The 20255-nt window shown below is 38.6% G+C and overlaps 2 protein-coding genes across 3 annotated transcripts in view; one reads left to right on the top strand and one right to left on the bottom strand.

Moving 5' to 3' along the window:
- Nucleotides 1-20255, top strand: part of RIN3 (Ras and Rab interactor 3) — a 768425-nt gene that overhangs the window by 58187 nt on the left and 689983 nt on the right. The gene's annotated exons all lie outside the window — the stretch shown is intronic.
- The window catches only part of TRIP11 (thyroid hormone receptor interactor 11), a 72239-nt gene that overhangs the window by 35012 nt on the left and 16972 nt on the right, over nucleotides 1-20255 (bottom strand). For both annotated transcript variants that reach the window (XM_050799005.1, XM_050799006.1), the window contains exons 4-11: nucleotides 19310-19588; nucleotides 14676-14744; nucleotides 12382-12547; nucleotides 10915-11277; nucleotides 8439-8479; nucleotides 7681-7767; nucleotides 4331-4543; nucleotides 122-3154 (exon numbers count right to left, since the gene is read on the bottom strand). In XM_050799005.1, coding sequence (XP_050654962.1) covers nucleotides 122-3154; nucleotides 4331-4543; nucleotides 7681-7767; nucleotides 8439-8479; nucleotides 10915-11277; nucleotides 12382-12547; nucleotides 14676-14744; nucleotides 19310-19588 — 4251 coding nt within the window. The remainder of the gene's footprint in view (nucleotides 1-121; nucleotides 3155-4330; nucleotides 4544-7680; nucleotides 7768-8438; nucleotides 8480-10914; nucleotides 11278-12381; nucleotides 12548-14675; nucleotides 14745-19309; nucleotides 19589-20255) is intronic.

Here is a 20255-nt window from a genome sequence, read left to right as displayed (position 1 = left end):
AATAAATATTTCTGAATGAACAAATGCACAGTCCTCTTCAAAGACAATATAAATGAAATAATATTAAAAAAAGTCTCCTCCACCTCCAACTTACTTCTACAATACTCTATCCAGAACATACCTGTTCTTTCTCTTTCAATAGCTGTTCAAAAGCAAGAGCCTTCTCCTTCATTGAGTGGCACTCAAACTCTTTTTCTCTCAGCATCATAGAAAACTTCATGTTAGTCTCTTGTAATGCTTGATATTCTGTTTCCTTTCCCTTGGATGTTTCCACTATTTTTTCATTTTCTCCTTTTAGTTTGCCAATGTCCATCTCTAGAATTAATACTCTCTCCTTCAGGTTTGTTACTGCCTGCCTCAAAAGTTCGTTTTCATTTACTTTGTTAGTGAAATTTTCATTGGAAGAAAGTAGTTGATCACTTTTGGCTTTGATTAAGAGGTCTTTTTCCTTAAGTAACTTCTGCAAAACATCTTGTTTCTCCTTTAGCTGCTTGATTTCTGAATCGGTTTGTTCGTGTTCTTTTCTTTCTAGCTCTGAGGTGGCAGCAATCGAATCAGACAATCTGTGATTATTTTCCTGGAGAGTTCTAATTGTTGCATCTTTTTCCTGTAGTGATTTTCTTAGCTCTTCTACCTCTTGCTGAAGCAATTCAGAAGATTGACTCAATACATCAGACTTACTTGCTCTAAGAGACTCTGCAGATTGGGGAGTAAGCAATGATGCAGAAGACAGCTGGGGTGAAATAATATCAAGTTTTCCTAAAAGAAGATCCTTGGTATTGCAAAGCTGCCCAATGCTGTGCTGAACTTGTGCTAATTCCTGCCCAAAATTTTTGAGTTTGGTTTCATTCTGCTCATAACTTTGGATCAGGCCAGTATAGTCCACTTGTAATTTAGAATTATTATCACTGTCAACCAAAACCTGTGCCTGAAGTTGGTGAAGTTCTTCCTGAAGCTGGGCTGACTCGTGTTGCATATTTTGTACCGTGGTCATTACCTGCTGCTTCCACTCTTCCATTTTCTTTACTTGCTGTTTTAACTTGTCACGTTCCTGTAGAAGCTCCTCAAATTGATTACTATTAACACCTCCAGCCTCATTACCAGTGCTGGATGTCTGTAAAACTGCCAATAAAGTCTGACATTTCTGACTTAGAGCATCTATTTCAATGTCTTTTTCTCGAATGATACGTGATAAATTCTGAATAGTTTCTCTAAACATATCTTGGCCACTACTTTCAAATCTAGTAGACAATTTTTTATTTTCATCTTGCAGTTTGATGAGAGCTGCTTCCTTGGCAGCAATGATATCCATCATTTTGTGATATTCTGTTTTTAAATGGCTATTTTCCCTAGTCTTCTCATTCAAAACAGCGAATACCTTTTCTCTTTCCATAGCATAAGCCTGCAGTTGCTGTTGAAGGTAAACAACATCTTGAGTATAGGAAGTTGAAGAAATTCTAGCATGAAGAGCTTGTATCTCCAAGTCTTTCTGCTGAATAATCTGAGTTAGTTTACCAACTTCATCTTTGGATAACTGATCAATCTGTTTAGTTAAAGATATATTCTTTTCATTTAGAAGTTTAATCTCCAGTTCTCGCTCCTTTATTCCTTTCACTAATCTTTCCGTTTCAGCTTTAGATAAATCATGCTTTTCACTTCCATTTTCTATATTAAGGCTCTGAACTTTTGTTTCTTGAAAAATATCAGAGTTATCTGTTTGAATGTCCTGTCTTTCTTCATGTAACTGGGTTTTGATTTGTTCGACTGTTTTTTGCAAACTCTTAATTTCCTCATCTTTCTCTAAAAAGAGCTGGGTGTGTGTGGCGTTCATTTGCTCATGCTGGTATCTAAACTCATCCATTTCCTTCTTTTGCTCTTGTAAAGACTGAAGTAGTTGCATCTTACTCTGGTTTTGATCTTCAATTATCTTTTGATGATGTTTAATTTCCTCTTCAAGATGATCCTTGATCATGTTCAGTTGAGACACCTCAGATGCTAGTTCAGCAACACTATCAAGGGTTTTAGGGTCAGTCACAGGTGCGGTTCGACTCTGCTGTTCCCTGAGTCGTTCCAATTCTTCTTGCAGATGATTATTTTCTTCTTTCATGGATCCAAGACTTCGGTCCTTTTCCTCTATGGTCTGTCTTAAAATTTCATTTTTTCTTAAGGCCTGAGAATATTTATCCAATTCCTCCTGCAGCTTTGAACTTCTTTCTTTAAGCTTTTCAATAAAAATTTCTTTCTCCTTTATAAGTTGTGCCAACTGCCTCTGCTCTTCTAAACTAGATGACAAAATGTCCTTAGTTTCTTTATGGTCAGTATCCATTTGTTCAATATTCTTTTTGAGTTCTGCTATTTCCATGTCTTTCTTTTGATTGAGTTTAATTAAATGCTCATGTTCCAGCTGTAAGGGAGAGGTATTCAAATTACGTGCATTTGACAGTTCTTCAATGGTTTTCTCATACTTGTTTGCTTCTTCCAATAGCCTCTTTTTAGCCCGACACAATTCTGCTTCTATCTCTCCTTTTTCCATTTTTAGAGTCTCCACAATAGTGTTTTTTTCCAGAGAAAGCTGCTTGTTACCAGCAAGAGATTCTTCTAACTGATGCCTCACATCTTCACATGCTAAAACTAACTTTTCATTCTCCATTTTGACATCAAAAGCAACTTTCTTTAAATTTTCATTGAGCTGTTCTAATTCTGAAAGATTTTGCTTTAAGTTTCTAACTTCAGCTTCTCTTTCTTTAAGTAAGGTATCCTTAAAATTATTATCAGAGTCTTCTTGATTTAGAGACTGAGTTAACTCATTCCTCATTCTAGAAAGCTCCTCCTCATTTTGTCTAATACGCTCCTCAAGTTCTAAATTCTCCTTCTGGATGCTTACATTACTTTCTTGTGATTTATTTAGCTGATCTACTAAATTTTCTACTTTGTCCTCAAGTTTCTGCTTGGTTAAATGTAAATCATTTAGGGCCACTTCACTTTGAAGTAGCTTTTCTTTCTGTACATCTAACTCTTTAGTAATGTCCATTTTATCATCTTCAAGTTGATGAACTCTCTGTTTTTCATCATTTAGATCTTGTTTCAGTTTACTGATGATGTTATCTACTTCATTTTGTTGCTTTGATAGCTGATCTTTTATCAAAATCATGTGCTGAAAGAAAAATTTGCATGGTGACTTTACATGTTCTCATTTTAGTACTTAAAGAAAATTTTATAAAGTCTCATACATAATAAAAGAATAATCCTCAGATATTTCTAATCCTTCTTCAAAACATTGTTTTTCTATCAAAACACCCACTGTGAAATTACTTATTACTATTTTACAGCAAATCCATCTTGCCTTTTTTTTTTTTTTTTTTTTTTTGAGACCGAGTTTTGCTCTTGTTGCCCAGGCTGGAGTGCAATGGCATGATCTTGGCTCACCGGAACCTCCGCCTCCCAGGTTCAAGCAATTCTCCTGCCTCAACCTCCCGAGTAGCTGGGATTACAGGCATGCGCCACTACACCTGGCTAATTTTGTATTTTTAGTAGAAATGGGGTTTCTCCATGTTGGTCACGCTGGTCTCAAACTCCTGACCTCAGGTGATCTGCCCGCCTAGGATTCCCAAAGTGCTGGGATTACAGGCATGAGCCACCACACCTGGCCCCATCTTGTCATTTTTTAAAGCATTTTAGGGATAAGAATTTAAAACCAAAGATGGTAAATAGTACTTTTTTTTTTTTCAGACGGATTCGCTCTGTTGCCCAGGCTGGAGTGCAGTGGCATGATCTCAGCTCACTGCAACCTCTGCCTCCTGGATTCAAGCAATTCTCTGCCTCAGCCTCCTGAGTAGCTGGGATTACAGGCACCTGCCACCACGCCCAGCTAATTTTTTGTATTTTTAGTAGAGATGGGGTTTCACCATCTTGACCAGGCTGATCTTGAACTCCTGACCTCGTGATCCACCCGTCTCTGCCTCCCAAAGTGCTAGGATTACAGGTGTGAACCACCGCGCCAGGCATATTGTTTATTTTTAACTCTACACTAGAGTAAGAGTCAACAAACTATAGCGATTGGCCAACTCAGGGATGCTGCCTGTTTTGTAAATAAAATTTTACTGAAACATGGTCATACTCATTTGTTGATATCACAACAGAGTTGAGTAGACTGAGACTATATGGCCTACAAGGCCAACGATATTTACTATCTAGCACTTTACCAAAGAGGTTTGTCAGTCTCTATGAACTAAAATATTAATTAAATCAAACCCATCATTTCTGCATGTTAATCCAGTGTTTAGTCTACTTAGTAGAATGTGCTGCCTCACTGTATTTAACACAGTGTTACCTTTGTAGCTTCTTGATTCTGTCTGTCCAATTCTTCTATCTCAGCTATCAGTGTTTCCTTTTCACTAATACTCTGATTGAGTTCTTGTTCCTTTGCCTCCAAATTAAGTCTTAAGTCATGTAATTCTGAATCCAAACTTATGTCTCTTGTAGCTGTACTTTTAATTACTTCATATTCATTGTTCAATTTTAAAAGTGACATCTGAAGTTCTTCCTGAAATGATAAAAGGAAAAAAGCAACACATACTTTCAATTGGAGACACCAAAAGATTAAAAACATACATAGAAGCAAAACTTGGGAATCTATTTTGAGTGCTCTATATTGGAAACAGTACTGAACAATACCTCAATAATTGTATGTAAAATTCAACAAACCACATCCTTCATTCATGTGCAATTTTACTTGTAGCTTCAAGCAAAACATTTCTACATCCCTAGACAGATGCAACGACTCTAAGTTTGTCCTCTAGCGCCAAGTTCTTCTTTATAAAAACATTCCCATTTGAGAGCCTCTCCTATCCTGCTCCACTGTGGCTACCCTTTGTCCATCCCCTGACCCCACCCACCGTACATACATACTTTTCAAAATGTCCCCAAGTCTTTCTGCCTTCCTCACTTCCATTCTCTAACATCCAGTCATTAACAGCCTCAGACTAAATAAAAATATAAAAAAATCAATGCTCCTTCACCCAAACGTTTAGCCTCTCTAATTAGAAAATAAAAAGTTTCTTTTCTCTTACTAAAGGAATTTCCTTTATTACTTTTGCTTCTGTCAGAATATGGAACTTTTTCTTGACCCAAGAAATAATCCTCCTTCCTTCCTTTACCTTCTAACCTGAGCATGGACTAGGTTCCCCTCTGTCACACCTGACATTCCTAAAGATAGTATATATACATTTTATAGTCTACTACCTGGTATTTAATGCTTTCTCCAAAATCTCAGAAGTGGGACAGGTCTCTATGCTTCAACATTATTTCAGTCTCTAGTTATAATGTTTGTAATAAACTATATATTAAAGCCTTCTTTCACTGACAGATTTTTAAACATCAAACCCATATGGAATCTACTTTAAATAAGAGTCTTGAACCAGGCGTGATGGCATTTATCTATAGTTCCAGAAGGCTACTTAGGTGGCTGAGGCAGAAGGATTACTTGAGCCGAGGAGTTCAAGGCTGTAGTGCACTATGATCATGCCGTGATCAGCCACAGTACTCTAACCTGGGCAACACAGCAAGACTCTCTCTAAAAAATAAAATTAAAAAAAAATAAGGATCTCAAATTCCTTCAAATAAACAGCCTAATAGAAACCTTATAAAAGAAACTCAACATCGCGTTGGAGAGTTAGTTGAAAAAACAGAGATCTGATAAAAGCTATACTAGAGCATCTGTATCACAATTCCTATTTCCTTCCAATTCAAAAATTTATTCTGACTACAGCTGAAAGATGGAAACAGCATTCTCTTAAGTCTTTCTGAAGTTATCTGTTCAAATTAGGAGAACCACAAAAATTTTCTTCAGGTGGATCTTAAAAGCACAGACAGCCTCATAGGTACTTTTAAAAAAAATTATTTAGTGTGTTTTTGTAGATATGGTGTCTCACTATGTTGCCCAGGCTGGTCTCAAACTCCTGGCCTCGAGCAATCATCCCACCTTGGCCTCTCAAAGGGCTGAGATTACAGGATAAGTCACCACACTCGGCCCTCATAGGCACTTTTGGTATTCTTAATCAGTAAGCAGACACAATTCATGGACTACTTAACATCAAAAGAAAGGAGAAACAGCTATCAGAACTAGCTACTGAAACCAAACACATCATGAAAAGGTTACAGGTCCTACCAGATAAGTGCAGGGAGTTCTGCCAACTACAAACTACTAGGTCAGTCAGGGAAAGAGCAGAATACAATGGGAGCAAAAACAGGAAAGATAAAATATATATAATATAGTAATTTTTAAAATGATGGGGAGATACTGCTAGCACATAGTGGGTAGAAAGAGTGGCAACAAAAATCCCACAATACACAGGGTAGCGCACACAACTAAGAATTTTCCTGCTTAAATGCCAATAGCAGTCCCTTTGAGAAACACTGCATATATACTAATGTGGAAAGATGTTGGAAATATGGTATGTAAAAAGGGTATTTATAATAAGCTGAGATTTGTATTTTTTAAAGCTACTGATATATACAATCATACATGCATAGACATAGTCCAGAAAGAAACACTAGAAACTGGTAATGGAGACTGCCTCTGGGAAAGAGGCCAAGCCACAGAGGTACAAAAGATGCTCTACTTGTACTGTCCGAAGGTTTTCAGTATGTATGTTTTCTGAACACATATATCAGAAAATATGTATCACTTTTTAAAATTAAGAATTTAGATTAAGACACTGGTCTTTAACTTAATAATACTAGCTTACAACTCTCCTATATTTAAGCACCTGCCTTAGCCAATAAATTTCACCCAAGTGGTTCAAACATAAAAACACTTCTAAATACCTTTCCCTTTCAGAATCTTATTCCTTCCTGATATGAACACATACAATAAAGACCTTCTTTCTACCACTGAAACTGTTGCTCTGTACCCCTATAAAGACCTTCTTTTGCCAGGCATGGCGGCTCACGTCTATAATCCCAACACTTTGGGAGGCCGAGGTAGGCAGATCACCTGAGGTCGGGAGTTCGAGACCAGCCTGACCAACACGGAGAAACCCCGTCTCTACTAAAAATACAAAATTAGCTGGGTGTGGTGGCTGGCGCCTGTAATCCCAGCTACTCAGGAGGCTGAGGCAGGAGAATCGCTTGAACCCAGGAGGCAGAGGTTGCAGTGAGCCGAGATTGCGCCATTGCACTCCAGCCTGGGCAACAAGAGTAAAACTCCATCTCATTAAAAAAAAGAAAAGAAAAAAAAAATTTAACTTCTTTCTACCACTGAAACTGTTGCTCTGTATGCCTCACCACTAAGAAAGTACTGTCCACCAAAATGGACACATTCTGAAGCACATAAGTAGCCTATACAGTTATTACAGTATGCCACTCCAGACCTCCTGACCTACCTGCGTCTGCTCCCGCTGTCAGGACATCATCAGAAACCAAAACAGAACCTCCACCTATCTTTTCTGCTTGTTTCTGTGTGCCTACTAGCTTATTTCTAAATATGAACTCAAGCCAGCCACTTACACTCTGAACTTTGCCCAAGTACTTCCACCTAGCCTGACAAGCATCAATGAGATCAGCTTTATTCTAAGGACTTGAGCTCAATTACTCAACATTCCATTTGGATATCAATTGGCCTTTGGCTGTGAACTATAACACACAACATTTTAATTCTGCCCCCATTTTTACAGCACCAACCTTTTCTTGACTCAGCAATGACTTCTCTTTTTCTAAAACTTCAATATGCATTTTAAGTTTCAGATTGTCTTCAGCAAGACTGTTATCCTACAAAAATATTAAAGCAGTGTTTTCAGGTAACAAGAAATTTCCAGTTTATAAAAAAGCAGGCAATCTATACAACTGTGTGTTTCTATTCAGTATTTCTTTAATGATATGTAATAATTATAAGAATGCAATACTCAGCCGGGTGCGGTGGCTCATGCCTGTAATCCCAGCACTTTGGGAGGCTGAGGCAGGCGGATGACAAGGCCAGGAGATCAAGACCATCCTAACACAGTGAAACCCTGTCTCTACTAAAAATACAAAAAATTAACCGGGTGCAGTGGCATGCTCCTGTCGTCCCAGCTACTCGGGAGGCTGAGACAGGAAAATCGCTTGACCCCAGGAGGCGGAGGCTGCAGTAAGCCGAGATTGCGACTCCAGCCTGGGTGACAAGCAAAAGGCTCCGTCTCAAAAATAAATTAAAAAAAAAGAATGCAACACTTATAAGAGTGTGTAAAATGAATGAAAAAAGTCATGCATTTTTGACACTCTTACAGAAGACTTCCTTATTACGCTTGAAAAAATATAAAAATATATTTACAAAATAACTTCTAATTATTAGAAAAGAAATAACTCTTTGAATCTCTTAAGGAAAATTAAAACTCATTTCGCACTTGGTATAGGATCTGCTTCCACTGTCTCTATGCATATAACATTTGTCAAAATTAATTTACCTGGTTTAAACTACTCAATCTCATTATTTCGTTTTCGGCATCTGCAAAAACAGCAAATGAACCTGACATTAAAATTATTTAGAGTAACCTATTATCTTCAATATTAAACTCAGAAATGTAACCCAATTAAAACAAAGTGTATATCTAAGCACCAATGGCAAAAGCAGTAACAGTTCTGAGTGAAACATGTATTTGTATTCCTGTTTTGTTGTATCAAATAAATCATAAATGCCCGTTAAAAACCACATTAAAATCCAATTCTATGGATAAGTGTAAGAAAAAATTAAAATTGTATTGTGGATGAGTCGCAAGTTATTGCCTTGATAAAAATGCTAAATGTACTATTTTCCTGCTTCTCAAACAGGACAACCAGGTTTCAACATGAATTGACTAGTTTGAGAAGCAGGAAATAGTACATGGTTTAAGACTGGAGGAAAACAATTTAAAAGTAATATTTTATTATGTATATTTATACCACCACAATACCATAATCTCTCAATTATCTAACGTGATTTAGATGTGAATGCTGAGAAAAAGACCATTCAATCTGTTATTATAGACAGATCCATAAATAGAAGAGGTACACAAAAAAACACAGCTGAAATCATTGATTTGACATTCACTCAGGAATATTTAGCATTTACTATGAGGCCAGGTGCTAGACAAAAAGCTGGAAAAACTTAGCCTTTGCTCTCGAAGAACTTACAACTTAGAGAGGAAGAAAAATTAGTAAGCACAGGATTATAACACAGTATGACAGAGCAAGCACGGGATGCTACGAGAACAAACAGGGTAAACGCCTAATCCAGACTAGGAGGAGCAAATGGGGCCAAGAAGTGGCAGTGCTAGGTACTTCTCAGGGGAGGTTAATACCTGCACTGAATCAATATACTGAGAGTCGACTAAAAGAGCCATAGAGACACCCCACACAGAGAAAGCAGAAAATGCAAGGGTAACAGAGTGAAGAGGCAACATTGCTTGTTTAAGGAGCTATAGAAAATTCAATATGGCTCAAGTTTAGAATGCAGGAGCATGGGAATAGTTGAAACTGAAGAGGCAGGCAGGAACTAGATCATGAGAGACATTATCAGTCTAAGAAATTTAAACATCATCCCGAAGTTCACAGGGAGCTACAAAGTACTAAAAGCAGGGGAGTAACCTGCTTTGCATTTCTGACAAATTATTCTGGCTGCAGAATGAAAAAAATAGATTGAAGGAATCGTGGAGAAGAGAGAATTTTAAAAGCTAACTCTTCAGCTGGGGGCAGTGGTTCACGCCTGTAATCTCAGCATTTTGGGTGACGGAGGTGGGTGGATCATGAGGTCAAGAGATCGAGACCATCCTGGCCAACATGGTGAAACCCCATCTCTACAAAAAATACAAAAATTAGCTGGGCATGGTGGCACATGCCTGTAGTCCCAGCTACTTGGGAGGCTGAGGGAGGAGAATCACTTGAACCCAGGAGGTGGAGGTTGCAGTGAACTGAGATCATGCCACTGCACTCCAGTCTGAGCTACAGAGCGAGACTCCGTCTCAAAAAAACAACAAAAAAACGCTAACTCTTCAACATCTACTATCGGCTAGACACTATCCTAAAGAGTGGCAGATAGTAACTCATATAATCCTCATTACTAAAACTACAAGGAAGATACCATTATTATCCCAATCCTATAGATGAAATAACCAACGCATAGAGATGTTAACCTGTCCAAGGTCAGCTAATTAGTGATAGAGCTCGATTCCAACCCAGTCATGTCCTTAACCACTATGCTGTTCTGCTCCATTCAGAGAGCTGCCATAGTTAACATAGGCAAAAAGCAATTATGACTGGCTGAAGTAATTCTATGGAAATGGAAATAGAAAAAAGAGGAAGGACTAAGGCAGTGGGTTTTTCAGGCAAATAAACTCATCTGGATCACCCAACATGATAAATAAGTAAATGTATTATTCTTACATAAGTAAATTTATTTTTTAAATAAGTAAACATTTTCTAAAACATAAGTACAATTACTTTAAAATGTATTTTATTTACTGGTGTTTGGCCTATTTCATTTAGCACTAATTTTTTGTAACACAGAATACTGGTATAGTAACTAAATATCATCATGAGCATAGAAAATGGTGGAAGACCTATGGCTCTAAGCACTCAGGGCTTTGCTTGGATATAGGAGATCATTTCAAACAGGTAACAACTGACTTTGAAGAAGAAAGGCTGTATTCCCTAACTGGAGGATGTGGGCTGTGATGAGTTACAGAAAGTATAGCAATACTTAATCCTTTTTAACAGGAAATTCCTATTTGCAATCTATTAACTCTTACACTGAATCCAAACCACACAATTCTACCCAAATGACACACAGTCATTTCCAGGAATATGCCATTTCCACTGAGTATTCAGTTAGTGAAGCATCTGTCTCTAAAAACAACAACTATGCAATGAACCAGCAATCTGAAATAAGTTCCAAAGACTGTATACCAGACAGTGCTTGTTGTAGTCTGAACACTGCTTCCACTGATGCACTCTGGGCAAGAATTCTTTCCTTTTCTGTCACAGTATCACTTTGCTTCACAGCAGAAGGCTGCAATTTACTACATTCCAATTTTAAGTTTTCACATTCTTCCATTATTTGTCTCTTTTCCACATTTAGCTGTTCTTGTTCTCTCCTCAAAGTATCTCTGTCATTTTCTGCAGAAGATAATTTTTTATTTATATCTTTTATTTTATCCTCAAGTTCTTCCATTTTTTTGGTAGACTCCACTTTTTCTGTTTGTAGAACTTGAATAGTTTTTTGCATCTCATAAATTTTAGAGATATCAGTTTCTACAACTCCAGAGCCACCTAGAACATAAACACAAAACAAGGACATCAAATGTTAAGTACCAAGAAATAAACGGCTTGCTATATACAACTAAGAGATTTAAGACAGTTCAGAATTTGGAAAGCTTAAAAGTTAAATTACTATAATGAACTAAGTGTTTTAAAATAAATAAGTTTGGGGAAAATCTTTGAATCAACTACATAAAGGCCTATGTCTCTTAGTTTGAAAGAAAGTGATAATATCTCTAATCATTTATTACCAAAGTATTATCACCAAATAATACAAAGAAATCTATAAATTATAACTATTTACCACAAAGGCAAAAAGGACGTTTCCATTTTCACATAATTTTTTTTTTTGAGATAGAATCTCACTCTGTTGCCCAGGCTGGAGGGCAGTGGTGCCATCTCAGCTCACTGCAACCTCTGCCTCCTGGGCTCAAGTGATCCTCCCACCTCACCCTCCCAAGTAGCTGGGACCACAGGTGAGCACCACTATGTCTGCTAATTTTTGTATTTTTAGTAGAGATGGGTTTTCGCCATGTTGGCCAGGCTGGTCTCAAACTCCTGGCCTCAAGTGATCCACACACCTTGGCTTCCCAAAATGCTGGGGTTATAGCCATAAGCCACCACTCCCAGCCACAGAATCTTAAAAGGAGAGGTGCCACTGCAAATTTCTGGCAGATAAGCAGAACTAGTCATTTACTCTTCTTTATAACTTAGTGCAAGTTTACAGCACTGTCCTGGTCTTAGAATGCTAAGTCTATCATTTAATTATGTCATCTAATATGTTAAATTAATAAAACTATCAACTGGCCAGGTGCAGTGGCTCATGCCTGTAATCCTAGCACTTTGGGAGGCTGAGGCAGGTGGACCACCCGAGGTCAGGAGTAAGAGAACAGCCTGGCCAACATGGCGAAACCCTATCTCTACTAAAAATACAAAAATTGGCTGGGCATGGTGGCGGGCACCTGTAATCCTAGCTACTTGGGAGGCTGAGGCAGGAGAATTGCTTGAACCTGGGGGGCGGAGGTTGCAGTGAGCAGAGATCGCGCCAGTGCACTCCAGCCTGGGCAACAGAGGGAGACTCCATCTCAAAAAAAAGAAAGAAAGAAAACTAATAACCTTGTTGTAACAGATTTTCAAGTTCTTCAATTCGTTCTTCATAGTCACTTAATTCTTCTCGATGTCGTCGACTTATTTCTGTCAATTTCTGTTGGTGTGCATTCTGCAGTACTGACATTTCATGTTGATGGTCATCAATTTCCTGACTTCGGTTCTGTTTTAGTTCCTTAAAAATTAAAAACAAAGTTATTCACATTTATAATCAATAAATTTATATAAGCTATATATTTAATTGTTGTCCAAAAGTCTGCATTATTAAAAAGAATTCTCAGAACATGTTAAGGCTGAAAAGAATTTAAACACAGACCCAAAATTAGGACAATTCTGAACAACTTCACCCTTTCCTTTCCTAGGTCTCAAAAACAGTTTTTCTACTTCTAATGAGGGAACATCAGCAAGAAAAGGCTGAAACAAATGATAAGTAAAAATGTCTTTTCTTGAATATCTGTGACCATGAACTTCTCCTTTTCCTAATGACACATTCCACCAATACCAGTGTCACCCCTCTGACCAATCTGTACCTGCTGTTCCACTACTTCCACCCTCTCACTCAGCCTTTCCTTTCACCAGGAAAGGAACTCCCAAACTGTCAACCTGGCGCCTTCTTACCCAAGTTGAGCTCACTGTGTCTCTCACAGGAACCTGGATCTTGAGCTGAGTCCATCAACTAGGGAAACTGGTTTGACGGGAAGCACCAGGACAGGTGCCCTCTCAAGAGTCTGTCTACTGGGTCCCGCCACCCAGATTCCTAATACTCTTCCCACTCCTATCCACCCTGAGGCCAAAATATTCAACTCCTCCTTCAATCCTGCGGATGGACTACCCTGGGTTCTTCCAGTAAATCCTCTTTTGCTTTGCTTGGCCGGAGATGGTTTTTGTTGCTTGTAACCAAAAATCCTAATCTATGGAAAAATTGATGCTCTTATGGAAAAAAAAAGAAAAAAAAAATCCTAATCTATAAATTAACTTCTTACTTAAGTGCCAGCACTTAAGAGCTTTACATTTAAACCTCAAAACAATCCTACAAGATAGGTATTATGATAGTCTCTATTAATAATAAAACAGAAGTAACTTGCCCAAAGTTAGCATAGCACGTAAATAATACAGCCAGGATTCAAACACAGGTCTGATCCGGATTCTGTCCACTTTAGTATTGGAAAAATAATGAACCCAAAACTAAAAATTCTGTATCTGACAACAATTTTAACAATAAAAATAATTCACTGCCACAATAATATATGCAACTAAGACTTTTCTTTAAAGAAATAATAATAGGCTGGGTGTGGTGGCTCACGCCTGTAATCCCAGCACTTTGGGAGGTTGAGGCGGGTGGATCACGAGGTCAGGAGATCGAGACCATTCTGGCTAACACAGTGAAACCCCATCTCTATTAAAAATACAAAAAATTAGCCAGGCGTGGTGGTGGGCGCCTGTAGTCCCAGCTACTTGGGAGACTGAAGCAGGAGAATGGCGTGAACCCAGGAGGTGGAGCTTGCAGTGAGCTGAGATTGCGCCACTGCCCTGCACTCTAGCCTGGGCAACAGAGCGAGACTTTGTCTCAAAAAAAAAAAAAAAGAAATAATAAATGACACGAATTAGCAAAATTCTACCGCTAAGGTAAAATAAGTATTTCCAATGCATGATATTAGTATTTTATTTTGTCCATATCCTTTAACCCTAAACCTTGAAACTTCAGCAAGCCTGCAATTATGTTTTAATAAAGACAGTTTTACAAGATACAATAGAGTATAGAGACTTACGAAAGATAAGCTCCGTAATAAATGTTCAAAACCAAATGATTCTGGAAGACAGAGATTTTTATATACTTTACTTGCCATAAATAATAAAGAAGATCAACAAAATTTTTAAAAAATGGGCCAGGCCCATTGGCTCATGCCTGGAATCCCAGTTTTGGGAGGCTGAAGCAGGAGGATGGCTTGAGGCTAGAAGTTTGAGACCAGCCTGGGCACCATTAGCAAGCCCCATCTATAGAAAAAAATCAGAAAAAAATTAGCCAGGCATGGTGGCATGTGTGCCTGTAGTCCCAGTTACATGGGAAGCTAAGGCAGGAGGATCACCTGAACCCAGGAGTATGAGGCTGTAGTGACCTGATCATGCCACTGCACTCCAGTCGGGGTGACACAGTGAGACCCTCTCTCTAAAAGAAAAAGAAGTATCATAATCTATAGAATGATAACGACTTTTATAACTGAGACCTTTACTAATTCAGGCCTATGCTTTTATAAGCAGATTTAGATGCATAACTCCCCCCATCAATCAACAATTTGACTTACCTTAATGATATTTTGTAGTTTACATATTTCACTTTGCTCAGAGTTATGTGTTCCTTGTGCTTTGGAAATCTAGATCAGAAAAAGAGAATTAGTAAATAATTATACTGATTTTCTTGTCACCAGAAAGCCACAAACTAACTTCATTATAAGATAGTTTTTTAAAAAGGGGGATTTTCACAGATTCTGATTAAAGAATAGTGAATAATACACAATAAATAAAAGATGTCATATTTAAGAATTTATTAACTAATGGGGGGACAACAATTTGACAAAATAACTAAGTTAAGGTAGAAAAATTTATAGAATATTTTACTTAGCTTGACAAAATGTAAGGGTAAAGATAATTGAGCAGCTTTCTAAAAGGAAATTTCTTTTTTCTTTCTTTATATTTTGAGACAGGGTCTTTCTCTGTCACTCAGGCTAGAATGCAGTGGTGTGATCATGGCTCACTGCAGCCTCCACCTCCTGGGTTCAAGCAATCCTCCCACCTCAGCCTTCCAAGTAGCTGGGACTACAAGCACATGCCAGCATTCCTAGCTAATTTTTTTTTGTAGAGACAGGGTCTCACTATGTTGCACAGACTGGTCTCGAGCTCCTGGCTGCAAGCAATCCTCCTGCCTTGGCCTCCCAAAGTGCTGGGATTAGACATGAACCACCATGCCTGGCAAAATCAAATGATTTTACCCAGAAGATCTCTACCCAATAAAGAATAACCTTTGTTTTAACAAATAAATAAAACAACCTTTGGATTCTTCTCATTCAAAGCTGTATGTTGTTCATATATCTTTATTAATATTACTATATAGCATCTTAATGAACCAAAAGCTACTCTAGGACTGAAAGAAAGAATAAAGTATAATAGAAAAAATACAGGATTTAGTCAAAACACGTGTGTTTGGATCATAACTTAACCACCGTGGCAATGGATAGTATGACTTAAACTTTTAGTTTCTTAGGGCTGAGCACGGTGGCTCACACTTGTAATCCCAACACTTTGGGAGGCCAAGGTGGGTGGATCATGAGGGGAAGAGATCAAGACCATCTGGCCAACATAGTGAAATCCTGTCTCTACTAAAAATACAAAAAAAAATTAGCTGGGAGTGGTGGCGGGCGCCTGTAGTCCTAGCTACTTGGGAGGCTGAGGCAGGAGAATCGCTTGAACCTGGGAGGCAGAGGTTGTAGTAAGATGAGATCACGCCACTGCACTCCAACCTGGCAACAGAGTGAGACTCCATCTCAAAAAAAAACAAAAACAAAAACAAAAAACCCTTTCCGTTTCCTTATCTATAAACTACAGGTAATAAATACATCTCATAGTTATTAACATAATAATCTACTATGATAATACATACGGAAGCATCTTATAAACTGTACTGCAAATGTTAATTTTATTATGTCTTGCTAGAAAATTAAGTCCTCTGAAAGGTCCCAAGTACACCTTTTTTACCTTTTTAGTCGAGTACAGGTCTGTCATGGAGTAGGCATTTAAGATACATTGAAGTGAACACACCAAAAACCATTCTCTTCCCTATGAAATCTTACCCTAACCAACGTTTCTTAAAATATGTTCCTCAGGTTATCAGAATCACCAGGGCTATTTGTTTAAATACAGTTTAAGGCCCTAAAACTGGCTAACAAATTGGTATCTCTGAAGGTACTACAGAAGATCTCCGATACTGCCAAGTTCCCCAGGTCAGTTCTTATACATATAAAGTTTAAGAACTACTGCTTTTTGGAGATGAGATGGACAAACAGATCATCCTCTCTAAGGCTTATTTTGGGTACTGAGAATGTCTAGCAACTTGTGAAAGAAGGAGATAATTTTAATTGGGAAGATTTCTCCTTTACATAACTAGATTACATTCACAAAAACACAAAAAATAATCTCTTTACTCATATAATTTGTTTCCTTACATTGATGAAATTCAATCTAAATGAACAATGTTTCAGTTTACTCCAGGTCTCATGTCTACTGACAATTTCCATAGTATACAGGTTGAGAATCCCTAATCCAAAAATCCAAAATCTGAAATGCTCCAAAATCTGAAACATTTGAGTGCCAACATGAAGCCACAAGTGGAAAATTCCACACGTAAGTAATTAATGCAAATTTTGGTTCATGCACAAATTATATAATATTATTTAAAATTACCTTCATAAGTACCTATGGGTATAAAGTTTATATGTAACATAAATGAATTCCATGTTTGGACGTGGGTCCCATCCTCAAGATATCTCATTATATTTATGAAAATATTCCAAAATCTGGCCGGGCGAAGTGGCTCACGCTGTAATCCCAACACTTTGGGCGGCCTGAGGTCAAGAGTTTGAGACCAGCCTGGGTAACATGGTGAAACCCCATCTCTACTAAAAGTATAAAAAAACATTTAGAACTACTGCTTTTTGGAGATAAGATGGACAAACAGATCATCCTCTCTAAGGCTTATTTGGGGTACTGAGAATGTCTAGCAACTTGTGAAAGAAGGAGATAATTTTAATTGGGCGTGGTGGTGGGCGCCTGTAATCCCAGCTACTCAGGAGGCTGAAGCAGGAGAATTGCTTGAACCTGAGAGGCAGAGGGTGCAGTGAGCCGAGATGGTGCCACTGCACTGCAGCCTGGGCAACAGACTGAGACTCTGTCTCAAAGAAAAACAAAAAACAAAAAAGAAAGAACAAGAAAAGATTCCAAAATTCAAAATCTGAAACACTTCTAGTCTCAAGTATTTTGGATAAGAGATATTCATCCTGTATAAAACCTAATATGTAAGACAAAAAAGGGTTCCTTGGAAGGAAGTTTACAGCCCCAAATAACAAAGAATTAATTTTTTTTTTTTTTTTTTTTTTTTTTTTTTTTTTTTTTTGAGACGGAGTCTCGCTCTGCCACCCAGGCTGGAGTGCAGTGGCCGGATCTCAGCTCACTGCAAGCTCCGCCTCCCGGGTTCACGCCATTCTCCTGCCTCAGCCTCCCAAGTAGCTGGGACTACAGGCGCCCGCCACCTCGCCCGGCTAGTTTTTTGTATTTTTTAGTAGAGACGGGGTTTCACCGTGTCAGCCAGGATGGTCTCGATCTCCTGACCTCGTGATCCGCCCGTCTCGGCCTCCCAAAGTGCTGGGATTACAGGCTTGAGCCACTGCGCCCGGCCTAATTTCTAGTGCATGAGAAAAAAGACAAAATAGTTTATCATATTTTATAATATAAATTGCCGGATTTTCATTTTACATGTAACTAGAGCTAACAGAAACCTCAGACAACATCTAAGCAAGCAGTTTCAAACACGGTGTTTCAGAGTCCCGGTGTTTCCACCAGAGGAGTCTCAGGAACTCCAGAAGACAAGGTTCTTGGTTCAACCACAGCAACCCAATTTTTTTTCCTCTCATAATGTTTTATTTAAAAAAAAAAAAAAAAAAAAGGATCTGTTGCTTTAATTTTTTTTCCAAATAGTGTACAGAAAGGGAAACTGAGACTGGGAGAGAAAGATGACATGACCAAAATCAATTAGAAAGGCACCAGCAGAGGCCAGGCGCAGTGGCTCATGCCTGTAATCCCAGCACTTGGGAGGCCGAGGCGGGCGGATCACGAGGATCACAAGGTCAGGAGTTCAAGACCAGCCTGACCAACATAGTGAAAGCCCGTCTCTACTAAAAATACAAAAATTAGCCAGGCATGGTGGCACGCACCTGTAATCCCAGCTACTTGGGAGGCTGAGACAGGGTTCATCTGAACCCAGGAGGCGGAGGTTGCAGTGAGCCAATACTGTGCCACTGTATTCCAGCCTGGGTGACAGAGTAAGACTCTGTTTAAAAAAAAAAAAAAAGAAAGAAAGAAAGAAAGAAAGTCACTGGCAGAGGTCAGGTGCAGTGGCTCACACCTGTTATCCCAACACTTTAGGAGGCTGAGGTGGGCAGATCACCTGAGGTCAGGAGTTTGAGACTAGCCTGGCCAAAATGGTGAAACCCCGTCTCTACTAAAGATAAAAAAACTAGGCATAGTGGTGTGCTCCTGTAATCCCACCTACCCAGGAGGCTGAGGCAGGAGAATCGCTGGAACCCAGGAGGCAGAGGCTGCAGTGAGCCAAGATCGTGCCATAAGATCTGTCCTCGGCCGGGCGCGGTGGCTCAAGCCTGTAATCCCAGCACTTTGGGAGGCCGAGACGGGCGGATCACGAGGTCAGGAGATCGAGACCATCCTGGCTAACATGGTGAAACCCCGTCTCTACTAAAAATACAAAAAACTAGCCGGGCGTGGTGGCGGGCGCCTGTAGTCCCAGCTACTCGGAGGCTGAGGCGGGAGAATGGCGTGAACCCGGAAGGTAGAGCTTGCAGTGAGCCGAGATCGCGCCACTGCACTCCAGCCTGGGCGACAGAGCGAGACTCCGTCTCAAAAAAAAAAAAAAAAAAAAAAAAAAAAAAAAAAAAAGATCTGTCCTCTAGCCTGGGAGACAGAGCAAGATTCTGTCTCAAAAATAAAAAAAAATAAAAAAATAAAAACACACACAAAAAGAAAGTCACTGACGGAATTAGAATACAGGTTTTCTATTTCCTAGTCCAGGGTTCTTTCTGATATCAAAAGCTTTTTATATTACACCTGTAATTTTACTCAAAGTTTTCAAAAACTCTAAAAAATTTTTATCTACCTGAGCAATATGCCTCCAATGGCCAACTTCAGACTCAAGTCTTGAAACTTCGCTTGAGAGTCGGTTTATTTCTTGCTGGGACGAAATTATATCACCAAAGTCCATGTCATCATCATGGAAAGTTGAAGGATGATGACTAATCCCGTAAGCGAATGAAGACGATGCAGTGGTTTCTGGTACACCACCAGCTCCTGAAGGTACTGAATGAGTAGCTGACTGCAGTTTCAGCAACTGATCCTGGAGTGCAATCTGTCTGGCTTTAAGATGGCTGATTTCTACCTATATATTTATAATCCATGTTTTAGAAAAGGTACTTTAAAACAATCATATTGACCTTTCATAGATTTGTATTAAAAGACACAATATAATAATTTAAGATTATCCAATGATGGTCCTCTATTAACTGAATCTAAGTCTTTATAAAAAAAAAAAAAAATTCTAACTATAACATTTTTATTTAAAACACACTCACAATTAAGGCATAAATAATGTTACAAATAGTAGAAATATCAGAATTTTGTATGTTAATAAAAGAATGAATTTCTCAGTTAAACACGGGTTTGCTATCTTCTCTGTATGAAGTAGTATAGGCAATTTCTTAAGGTTCTGTTTGTGATTACCAAATCTTAAATGATGCGAAAATGAAAGCTGTGTCAGTCTCTACACTGGAAATTTTCTTAGAATATCTTCTGTTACAAGAGTGTTGTGTAACTGATTATGGCTGGATGTAGGCTTAAAATGCACCATGAATCAGAGGTAACTTTGTACTGGCCTGCACAGCACAGCTGGAAGAATGCTTTGATTTATAAATCCAATCTTTTTAGATAAGAAAACAGTGAAACAGTGAGCCCATGGTTGTTATTAGCCCATGAATCTTAAAAAGAAATAATATACTGAAAGAGGTCTTAGCTCTAGCTTTGGCAAAGAGGAGCCAGTGAAAATCTGA

Source organism: Macaca thibetana, chromosome 7, assembly GCF_024542745.1.
Source record: "Macaca thibetana thibetana isolate TM-01 chromosome 7, ASM2454274v1, whole genome shotgun sequence".
Taxonomy (NCBI): Eukaryota; Metazoa; Chordata; class Mammalia; order Primates; family Cercopithecidae; genus Macaca; species Macaca thibetana.
Note: the sequence above shows the minus strand (reverse complement) of the source record. Positions and strands in the feature narration are given on the sequence as shown.